The sequence below is a fragment of the Carassius carassius genome, chromosome 16 (assembly GCF_963082965.1).
Source record: "Carassius carassius chromosome 16, fCarCar2.1, whole genome shotgun sequence".
In the NCBI taxonomy this organism is placed as follows: Eukaryota; Metazoa; Chordata; class Actinopteri; order Cypriniformes; family Cyprinidae; genus Carassius; species Carassius carassius.
In genome coordinates this window covers 4483981-4496045 of record NC_081770.1, presented here as the reverse complement: position 1 = coordinate 4496045, position 12065 = coordinate 4483981, and the positions used below count along the sequence as shown (strand labels likewise).

General features: G+C 32.1%; 1 protein-coding gene across 3 annotated transcripts in view; it reads left to right on the top strand.

Moving 5' to 3' along the window:
* Window positions 1-12065, top strand: part of LOC132159470 (fibrillin-2-like) — a 69368-nt gene that overhangs the window by 45589 nt on the left and 11714 nt on the right. The window contains exons 39-55 of one of the 3 annotated variants that reach the window (XM_059568988.1): window positions 1-15; window positions 1293-1418; window positions 1491-1640; window positions 2653-2724; window positions 2809-2934; window positions 3009-3134; window positions 4056-4181; window positions 4261-4377; window positions 5621-5749; window positions 6812-6931; window positions 7002-7127; window positions 7856-8008; window positions 9519-9581; window positions 9665-9790; window positions 10008-10127; window positions 11465-11587; window positions 11676-11807. The exon at window positions 1-15 is cut by the window's left edge and continues 111 nt beyond it. In XM_059568988.1, coding sequence (XP_059424971.1) covers window positions 1-15; window positions 1293-1418; window positions 1491-1640; window positions 2653-2724; window positions 2809-2934; window positions 3009-3134; window positions 4056-4181; window positions 4261-4377; window positions 5621-5749; window positions 6812-6931; window positions 7002-7127; window positions 7856-8008; window positions 9519-9581; window positions 9665-9790; window positions 10008-10127; window positions 11465-11587; window positions 11676-11807 — 1950 coding nt within the window. The remainder of the gene's footprint in view (window positions 16-1292; window positions 1419-1490; window positions 1641-2652; window positions 2725-2808; window positions 2935-3008; window positions 3135-4055; window positions 4182-4260; window positions 4378-5620; window positions 5750-6811; window positions 6932-7001; window positions 7128-7855; window positions 8009-9518; window positions 9582-9664; window positions 9791-10007; window positions 10128-11464; window positions 11588-11675; window positions 11808-12065) is intronic. The other 2 variants (XM_059568989.1, XM_059568990.1) reach the window with 2 other exon arrangements.

Below are 12065 nucleotides of genomic sequence, written 5' to 3'. Positions count from 1 at the left end.
CGCGCATCTGCGAAGGTCTGGCCGACAGCAGCCACAGAGCTCAGAGAGTTTTTAGTCATTTTTTTTAGCGATTTAAATTTAGTAATTTAATTAAATTTTTAGTAATTTAATTATTTAAATAATTATTATTTATGCATTTTTTTTACTTTTAATTAAACATAACATTAAAATATGAGTATAACAATAATTAACATTTGATTAAACAATTTATTATTTATATTATATATATAATGAATTTCAATAATTATGTTTTAATCAAATTAACATTTATTGAATTTTTATGTTAAGTAACCTTGATTTATTTTAGGAATTTTCAAGTAATATAGGATAGGATTCAAGTAATTATAGGATTTTCAAGTAAATATTTTATTTTTATAATTTAAATTAAATTAACTTTTAATTATCATTTACTTCATTTAAATAATTAAATGTAACTTTAAATTCAATTTAAAAAATATACAAAAAATGTATGTAAATATTCTAATAATCAAATTAATTAAATTTACATTTATTGTATTATTTTAATAATTCATAATTGTGTGATTTTAATTATGTAAAATAACTAAAATAATTTTATAATAAATGTATGAGTATTTTAATTTGAATGTAGATACATATTTGAATAATTTCATGTGGAATTTACTTTTAATTGAATAACAATATTTGCATTTAAAATTATTTTAATTAAATGTTTATACTAAGTTAACAATATGAAAGTTTAAAGTTTTTATAAGTTAAATATTAATTTTTTAAGCATTAAATTAACTTTTAACTACTGTTTTGTTTAGTAATTTATATGAATGAACAATTAAACTAATATTTCAATACATTTTATTGACTTCAAAAAAAAATTACTTTGTGTGTCATTTCAAATAAATAAAATCTTAAGTTTTATTTACACATTTGATTTTAAGTGATTTTATTGAAGTAGTTTTATATTAAATTAATATTAGTTAAATCTAGTATTTTTGTTATTTTGTATAATTTTTTATTATTTAATAATTAATGATTTTAACGTTTAGTAACTTTTATTTCAATGTATATTATTTTATTTTATTTAAATGCGTTACTTTATTTAACTTTATTTGAATGTTAATTAATGTATTTCTATGAATTTGTTTAATTTACTTTTAATGAAATTATTAACACTGTATAACGTAACTTACATTTTTATAATTGTAATAAAGACATGCAGATTTCTGCAAACATCTATAAAAGTAGCAATGAGACAGAAAGAGTTGGAGTGGATTGAGTGACTGAATGCTGATATATTTTCTGATGGATTCTCTCAGATATTGATGAATGTACGGCGCACATCGGCATCTGTGGTCCGGGAACCTGCTACAACACGCTGGGAAACTACACCTGCGTCTGTCCGCCCGAGTACATGCAGGTGAACGGAGGAAACAACTGCATGGGTAAGAGCTGCTCGGCAAGCGTTTAGGACTGAATCACAGCTTCCTGAGCTCATCCGTGTTTCTGTTTCACAGATATGAGAAAGAGTGTGTGCTACCGCAACTTCAACGACACATGCGAGAACGAGCTCTCCTTCAACATGACCAAGAAGATGTGCTGCTGCTCCTATAACGTGGGCAAAGCCTGGAACAGACCCTGCGAGGCCTGTCCCACGCCGGCCACGTGTGAGTGTGGGAGAACCATGACTAAATGCATAATGAAAGTTAATGCCAGTGGCACAGGAAATACAGACATTATTACTATGCATTGCTTTGCACAAAATAAAATGTAAAAAATAAATTATATAGAACAAAATGCATTGCATAAAATAAAAAAAATACATATAGAAAATAACTAATATAAATATAAATCATTTAATTTAGTTGGGCATTGGTTTCTGATGGTGTGGTATTCAAACTTACCCTCCATTTTCATTGCTTAGCTTTGATTCAAAAAAAAAAAAATATATATATATATATATATATATATATATATATATATATATATCATTGTTTCCGAGGGTGTGACATTCAAATTTAGGCAAATTTCCAATTGCATAAAACAAAAAAGTATCAAATAAAATGCATTGCAACGCATAAAATAAATAATAAATATAGAAATATAAATAATTTAGTCAGGCGTTAGGTGGGACTTGGTTTCTGAAGGCATGGCATTACATTTCAGGAAATTTTTTCAGTGCTCAGCTTTGCATAAAATACACTTAAATAGAGTATACTTAAATAAATAAAATGAGGTACATTGCATAACATTAAAAAATATTAATAAATGAATATATGAAAATATAAAAATATAATAATAAATATTTAAATGTAAAATTATTATTAATCAGTGAAATTATTTTGGTGGGTCTTGGTTTCCGATGCTGTGGCATTAAAATGTAAGCTAAAATAAAATAAAAAAACAAGTCAAAATACAATAGGAAAAAATGCATTGCACAGCACTGGACAAAATAAAATAAAAACTATATAAAAATAAATATACAAATATTAATCATTTAAGAAATTTTTGGCATTGAAATATTTAGCTTTGCATAACAAAATTAAAGTAAAACTAATGTATATAAATATTTAAGTGGCCATTATTTGGGTTTTGTTTTTCTGAGGCGATGGCATTAAATTCAGTCTCTAACACAGATTATATTCTCACTGATGTGTGTTTGTTTTGTGTCTCCTGCAGCCGAGTATCAGCTGCTGTGTGGAAATCAGGCTCCCGGCTTCATCATCGACATTCAGACCGGAAAACCCATCGGTGAGTCGCCTGAAACATCTCACTTCATCAACATAAGCTCTGTGAGAGCACTTTCAAACAAACGGCTCGTTATATTCCCCCCAGATATCGATGAGTGCCGCGAGATCCCGGGAATCTGTGCGAACGGTGTCTGCATCAACCAGATCGGCAGTTTCCGCTGCGAGTGTCCGATGGGCTTCAGCTACAACAACATCCTGCTCATCTGCGAAGGTACCGACGCGCCAATGCCTCTGTGCTGAAGATCGCTGTCGTGTTTCTTGACTTACTCCATCTGTTTGCCACAGATATCGACGAGTGCAACAGCGGCGACAATCTGTGCCAGCGAAACGCCAACTGCATCAACATCCCCGGCAGCTACCGCTGCGAGTGTTCGGCCGGATTCAAGCTGTCGCCTAGCGGAGCCTGCCTTGGTGAGTTTCACTGCATCCACCACTGTTTAGCACATTTACTAAATAAAATACAATTACACATGCAATAAAATAACAATTATTTAACCAGTCTTTAGATGGGTTCATTTTTGGCATTCAAATTCAGTCGGGATTAAAACAAAACAACATAAATAAATTACGTAGTCATTAATTGCACAAGTCTTTTAGTGCAAAACCACTTTCACGACTTCAGCAGACACAATGTGCTGGTATAATGTTACAGAGTGTTTTTAACACTTAGTGCAAGTAGCCTGCCTTGTTGGCTAAAAGGTTTTCACAGTAACTCCGCCCACCAACGTGTGATTCGGCTAGTCAACACTCAACCAACAATCAACCAGCTCCAGTGGCACAGATGGTAAAACATGACGTAATAATTTTGATGCGATCGACCTGTGTTCGAATCCGCCTTTTGGCAAACTTTTTTCTCCCTTTTCAAATTTCAAATCACATCAGAAATCATTTAATTTCAATGAAAATGAAGAGTATAATCAAAAAGTTGAAAAGAAAGTATCGGGTAGAGTTAAGATAGGTGTAGGGAGAGGCTTTATTGTCCCAATAAGGTGGGTTTCATTTAATAATTTGCATTAAAAGTTCAATTTACAGTATACTGTATACAGTTTTACAATGTACTACAATACTGAGGTGCAGGTGCATATAATTGACACTATTTGAAATAAGTAGTAAAAGTTTAAAATAGTGTAAATAGAATCTATAGCTATTTGCACTTAATGTAAATAGCATATATCGCTGAGAAAATGTGCTATTTTTACGTAGTGTACATAGCCTCTATTGGTATTTACATTTAGTGCATAGTAATGTTATTGCTATTTATGCAAAAACGGTTTTATATACTCATGAAGTGTAATTTCTGGCTGATTTTGTGACTTTATTGTGTTGTGTCAGACCGTAACGAGTGTCAGGAGATCCCGAATGTCTGCAGCCACGGCGAGTGCATCGATACCCAGGGCAGCTTCCGCTGTCTGTGTCACAACGGCTTCAAGACCACGCCGGACCTGACCATGTGCATGGGTGAGTGTCTGCGGCCGCTCTTCAAGTGTCAGCTGCTCTGAACTGCGTTTGATGGGATGAATCTCACTGTCTCTGGCAGATATCGATGAGTGCGAGCGGCAGCCGTGTGGAAACGGCACCTGTAAAAACACCGTGGGCTCCTACAACTGCCTGTGCTTCCCCGGCTTCGAGCTGACGCACAACAACGACTGCATGGGTGAGAAAACAACTGCTTATAGAGCGACCATCATGTGACAGGAAACCTGTTAATAATATATTTCCATTTTGATATATACCAATGCTTTTAAAACTTTTTTGAATTAGATTTTAACCATATAATTTTAAATACATAATTAACTATTTTGCATATTTGCAGGAAAGACTTCCTAGACTTCCTTTTTGTATTGTGACCGTTAAAACTCTTTGAAAACACAATTAACTATTTAATATGATAAAAAAATGGGCTATTATCAGCGGTAAAGACTAGCATGTTTCCTTTCATTTAATCAAAATGGAATTTTCATGATTCTAAAATGTATTTTAAACTTTTTGTATTGTGACGTTAACCATTTAAACTGTTTGAATACACAATTATTAATTAAATGGAAATGTGCATATTATCAGCATTAAAGACTAATGTTTCAATGTTTCATTTTTTGATTAAAGGAAAATAAACATTTTAGTCTTTATTGCTGATAATATGCACACAAACATTTAAATACATAATTAAGCATTTAATATTAGAGTTTAAATGGTTAAAATCACATTGGAAAAGTTTCAAAAAGTTTACAGTTTTAAAGGTTCTTTTTGAATAAAGGAAAGGAAATAATTGTAAAAAATGTCAAACTTTTTTGTGATTTTTAAACATTTAAACAATTTAAAGACTAAAATATCTCCTATCATTTAATCAAAATGAAATTTTACAATTTTAAATGTGTTTTAAACTTTTTATAGTGTGACTTTAACCATTTAAACTCTTTAAATCCATAATTAACTATTAAATATTGAAACAAAATTTGCATATTAGCAGGAAGGACTTCATTGTTTCCTTTAATTAAAATGAAACTTTACAATTTTAAATGTATTTTAAACTTTATAATGTGGCTTTAACCATTTAAACTCTTTAAATACATAATTAACTATTAAATCTTGTAAAGAAATTTGGATTTTAGCAGGACAGACAAAAGTTTACTTCAATTAAAATGAAACTACAATTTTAAATGTATTTTACACTTTATAATGTAAAACATATGAGCTAAAATGTACATGCAAAGATGATGTAATCATATTTTGGAAGTTTTTTTAACATTGTAGTTACAATTTGTCAAATGTCACAGAAATTCATAATACTGACCACCATTTGTTACTGATTCCATGGACATTATTGTCAAACTACGTACACGTATGCTATCCTAATGACAGCAGAGGTGGTTTCTGATGAGGAATGCCTGTGTGTTCAGATATCGACGAGTGCAGCGTTCACGCCAGTCAGGTGTGCAGGAACGGCCAGTGCATCAACAGCTTGGGCTCCTTCAGGTGTCTGTGTCTGGACGGATATAACCTGACGCCGGACGGCAAGAACTGCGTCGGTGAGACTCTCACTGTACAGATCATCATCAGAGACACCTCTTTGACATCCATACCATTGATCTCCAGGGAAAACTCTGAAAAACTATTTCAGAAACACAACTTGTATAACGCGTTGACAAGACCGCCTTGTCCATACTAATATTTTTTCATTTGAAAACGCATTTTTTTCTCTCTGTTTTGGCCTTTCGTCCACACTGAGATGGTGTTTTAGTCCAGAAAAACACTCTCCAAAGTGGATTAATTTGAAAACGCTGTTTCCGTGTTGTAGTGTGGACTGTGAAAACGGAGGCTTTTGAAAACGATGACGATAAATTAAATATATAATTAATTTCTTTAAATATTGGAATTTTACAATTGAATTAGATGAAATATGGAGATTCATCTATTTTGTAATTAGCAAAAATTAGTTTTAAAGATGTATACAGATTTTTTATTTTAAATATATATATATATATATGACTAATATTTCATAAATGTATATGTTTTATTAATATTTTGCCATTAATACTGTATTTTTTAGATTATGTAGAGTGTTTTATTAGTTGTACCTAGTATACATTTAAAAACAAAAATATATATTTCAAAATATTCATTTTAAAATATTTGCTTTATAAATACAAACTTTAAATATTGATATTTTGCAAATGAATTAGATGACGGGGTGTTTTTATTAGTCATACTTAGGAAAAAATTATGTTTCACATATAAAATATATCCATATTTCATATCAATTATATTTATTAGAGATTTTATATTAAAAGTTTTTCACTTTTTTATATTTTATATAATGTACAAATATAATGTATATCTATTATCTTTTATTACATATTATATAATTTATATACATACTTAACCACAATTTTAACATAAATTTGTGATTTTTTTGTTTTGTTTGTATAATTAAAAACACATCAACCTGCTATAAAAGCTGCTGTTTTTAGTAACTGAAAGACTTTTTCCGACAGTTATCTTTGCTGAAGTTTAGATGCTCTGATCATCATGTATGCGTGTTGTGTTGTGCAGGACTGTTATGTAATAGTGTGAGTGTTTGTGCATGTCAGATATTAACGAGTGCGTGACGCTGCCGGGGGCCTGTCAGCCGGGGACCTGTCAGAATCTGGACGGCTCGTTCCGCTGCATCTGTCCGATCGGATACGAGGTGCAGAACGACAAGTGTGTGGGTAAGAGCTTCAGTCACACACACACACACACATACCTGTGAGCCGCGCTGACCCGTCCCGTCCTGCACAGATATCAACGAGTGCAACGTGGAGCCCAACATCTGCCAGTTCGGCACTTGTAAAAACACTCCGGGCAGCTTCCAGTGCCTCTGTCAGCCCGGGTTCGTGCTGTCCGACAACGGCCGCCGCTGCTTCGGTGAGAACACATTTCATCACATCAATCCGCTTTTATAATCAATTAAAGCAATGAGCCCCAAGAAGCTGTGGTTTACAGTAAATTAGTAAAAGCCCCTGAGCTGTTATAAATTCACTGTAAACCACGGCTTCACTGGGGTTATTGCTTTTAGAAAACGGTTATTCCATAGACGTAGTAAGGTTACACAGAATAAAACATATTAATTAAAACAGTATTCTTCCACCAAACAATGTAGTTCCTCAGAATCAGTTGTGGTTCCAACAATGTGGTTGCCGAGCAACACAAGAACACAGAAGTAAACAAAGGTGTGTGTTTGTAAAGTAATTTACAACAGCTTGAAACACGGCACAACCAATCAGAATCAAGGACTGGAACTCTCCGTTTTATACATTTTATTTTATTATGCTGCTGTTTGTAACTATTATTTGTATTATTTTAGGGGAACTACTTTAGTTTTGTGAATTAATGAATCAAATATAAAATGTTCCTAGTTATTCATTTATTTAAATATTGATATTTTGCAATTGTTCTTTACATAAAAAGATATACATTTAGTTTAAAAAATGTAGTCATTTTAATTTTTATCATTTAAATGCAACTAACCATTTAATAATTTAATAAAGTCTGTTTCATTTAATGAATAAATCACTCACTCTGAAGTGAGGTATATGGCTGTATTTAGCTGCTCTGTGTGTTTTCCTCACATGAATGTGTGTTTTTGTGATCAGACACGCGCGAGAGCTTCTGCTTCACGCGGTTTGAAGCGGGAAAATGCTCCGTCCCCAAACCACTCAACACCACCAAAGCCAAGTGCTGCTGCAACCTGCTGCCGGGCGAGGGATGGGGCGACCCCTGCGAACTGTGTCCGCGCGAGACCGAGGGTAACGGGACACAACTGCTTTGTGTCATTAATACATCATTCTCATCATTACAGAGACAGTTCTGTTATTTTCATCATTTAATTCAACAAAAAAGTAAATTAAGTTAGTATAAGACAGTCATCTCATATATTAATAAATACCGTATTTTCCGGACTATAAGTCGCACTTTTTTCATAGTTTGGCTGGTACTGTGACTTATAGTCAGGTGCGACTTATTTATCAAAATTAATTTGACATGAACCGAGAGAAATGAACCAAGAGAAAACATTACCGTCTCCAGCCGCGAGAGGGCGCTCTATGCTGCTCAGTGCTCCTGTAGTCTACACTGAAGACATAGAGCGCCCTCTCGCGGCTGTAGACGGTAATGTTTTCTCTTGGTTCTTGGTTCTAAATAAATGCGACTTATAGTCCAGTGCGACTTATATATGTTTTTTCCCTCATCATGACGTATTATTGGACTGATGCGACTTATACTCAGGTGCGACTTATAGTCCGAAAAATACGGTAGTCCTACATTTAAAAAATAATATTATTTGATCATTTAAATAAACAAAAAAAAATTTAATTTTACTAAATGAAGTAATTTAATGTTTTATATAATTATTAAATAGATATAATTTTAATCAATTTATTTTATTTTTGATCATTTAAAATTTGTAACTTTTTCATCATTTAATTTAACAAAAAATAGTTTCATGATAATTTAACTAAATTAAATAATTTAGTAATGTTTTATTTAATTAAAAAATAGTTCTAATATTTATACATTTTTGTCATTTTAATTTCGATCACATAATTTGTTATATTACTTGATCATTTAATATAACAAAATAAAAAAGTAGTTTTATGAAAATTTAATTAAATGTAATAATTTCATAATGTTTTATATAATTCATATCTCGTTCTAAGTTGAATAAATGTATCATTTTAATTTTGTTCATTTAACAAAAAAAATTTCATACTTTAAATTGTTCTCATATGCAACAATTAATAATAATTTAATTAAAAAACTTAATTACTAAAATATTAGACATCTTATATACATTTTTGTCATTTTAATGTCGATCTTTTAATGGAATGGAAAAAGGGTAACTTAGCTATTTAATATAAAATAAATAGTTGTCCGTTTTATAAAATAAATAGTAATTTGGTAATTTTGACCATTTAATTGAACAAAAAGTGTTTAGTAATTTAATATGGTTTTCTATAAAATTGGTAATTTTTATTGTTTAATTTAACAGAAAGTTGAAAAATACAAATTGTTTTATAAAATAATCAAATAGTTGTAATTTAATCAAAATTATACAACAAAAATGTAGTAATACAAATTTTTTGTCATTTAATGTAACAGAGTTGAATTATCTAATAATTTTTTTTAATATTATTTAGATCGTAATATTTTAGTATATCAAAGTAAATGTAATTTAATAATCACAAGTATAAGAAATCAAACCCTTCATGTCTCCATATGTATTTTTAAATATCATTTTGTGGTGTTTTTCTCCCGCAGCTGCGTTCCGGACGTTGTGTCCCTATGGTCACGAAGCTGTCCCACGGCCCGAGGGACGTGAGGGTGAGAAAACCACTTAAACTCTGTCAACTAAAGCACGTTTCCTTCCCACCATCCCCGTCCTAACGTCTCGTGTGTCTCCGCAGACATGAACGAGTGCGTGGAGAACCCGGGCATCTGCGGGAATGGCCTGTGCATCAACACTGACGGCTCGTTCCGCTGCGAGTGTCCCTTCGGATACAACCTCGACTTCACCGGCGTCAACTGCGTGGGTGAGTTCACCACAAAAATACTTCCGACTGGCTAACAGTGTCCCATTTAACCTTAATTCACTCTGTTCTCGCTCTTATCGATCACTGCGGGAAGGTTGTGGGTTCAATCCCTTAGTTTACAACATCATTAAAGTAAAGTATCAAGCAAATGATGGACTAGTTAGTCATGTGGGTTATTAACAGCACCGTTCTGATGCTCTGATGGTTTATTGGACAGATACGGACGAGTGCTCCATCGGAAAACCTTGTGGAAACGGCACATGCTCAAATGTTCCTGGTGGCTTTGAGTGTTCCTGTCAGGAGGGATTCGAACCCGGACCCATGATGACCTGTGAAGGTACGGACAGGAGATAAGCTACACTGTATTTCACAATAAAAGTGAATAATAAAGAAATGACAAAATGTAACAGTCATACATATATTTTTATATAAAAAAATAATAATTTTATATATATATATATATATATATATATATATATAAATAAACTACTATAATTTTTTAACACAAAAGTGTTTAATTATAGTTTATTAATTAAGCTCTTTTTATTTAATTATTAATATATATATATATATATATATATATATGTGTGTGTGTGTATATATAGACACATACATATATATATACATATACCATGTAAAATTCAGTGTAATTTAATAAAGTGTTTATATAATTAATACATTTTTCACAATTTTATAATATGACTGTTTAATTTAATAAAAAATATTGATGAATTTTATACAAATGTTTCATATAATTGTTTTATATTTTTGATTTAAATATTTTATATGTATGTGTGTGTTTAAATTTGTTTACTTTAAGTTATTTATATAAAATAACAGATTTATTTACCAAAGAAGCATAATTGTAAGGATACATCATTTATAGTAGGGGTCGAATGATTATCGGCATTATCGGTGCCGATATTAAGTGCCTTGTATGGTTTCGGTCATTTGCCTGTAAAATAATTCAAAAGCATTTTAAAAAGTTTTGTCAAAGTTATTCTTAATTTTGACATTAGTTTAATTTTAATGGCAGACATATATATCGGTTAACAGTCAACTTGATCTGTAATAATCAGTATCAGTCCTGAAAAACCCATATGTGCACCTGGACCTAGTAAAGATCATGTTCCATGAAGATATTTTGTACATTTCCTACTGTAAATATATCATATATTTATTAGTAATATGCATTGCTAAGAACTTTATTTGGACAACTTTAAAAGGCAATTTTCTCAATATTTATTTTTTTTACACCCTCAGATTCCAGATTTTTAAATAGTAGTATCTCTGCCAAATATTTTCCGGTAATAATAAACCATACATCTTATTTATTCAGCTTTCAGATGGTACATGAATCTCAATTTCGAAAAATTGAAACTTAAGGCTGGTTTTGTGGTCCAGGGTCACATATCGGTCAACCCCTAAATTATATTAGTTTTTGCATTTTTTTTTATATGCATCTTAATAAAGTATAATAAATTACACAGTTATGCTTCTTAAGTGAATACATTCTGTTTTAATGACCTAACACAGTTACATTATGCTTGCTTTAAGGTTGTTAAGATGTTTTTATGGAAAATAAATAAACTAGTTTTTTTGTCACATACTACATTCATAAAGTGGTGGTTTTCTCTTAAGATCTGTGTGTTCATCTTTATTCTGTGTGTTCAGACATTAACGAGTGCGCGGTGAACCCGTTGCTCTGCGCTTTCCGCTGCGTCAACACCTTCGGCTCGTACGAGTGCATGTGTCCGACGGGATACGTGCTGCGCGACGACAACCGAATGTGCCGAGGTCTGTATGATGATGAACAATCATCATTATACACACACACACATGGGAGTGCAGAAGATAATCGTTAGTCCTCTCTCTCTCTCTGCAGATCAGGACGAGTGCGCAGAGGGGCTGGATGACTGCGACTCCAGAGGAATGGCCTGCAAAAACCAGATCGGCACCTTCATGTGTATCTGTCCTCCAGGCATGACGCGCCGGCCCGACGGAGAGGGGTGCATGGGTGAGAAACCAGCATGAGTGTGTGTGTGTGTGTGTGTGTGTGTTTAAGAGAGAGAGAGACTCGCTCAAGCTCTAAAGAGAGAACGATGCCTGTGTATCTTCATCAGAAAAATAGACAGTAATTCAAAAGAACCGACTCATGATTTTCAACTGTTGGACGAGAAAACTGGTGAAAAAGACCAGAAACTAATAGTGACTAATAATTTTGCATGAGCAAAAATATTTTCTTCAGAAAATGTCAAAATATGGTTTGTTTTTT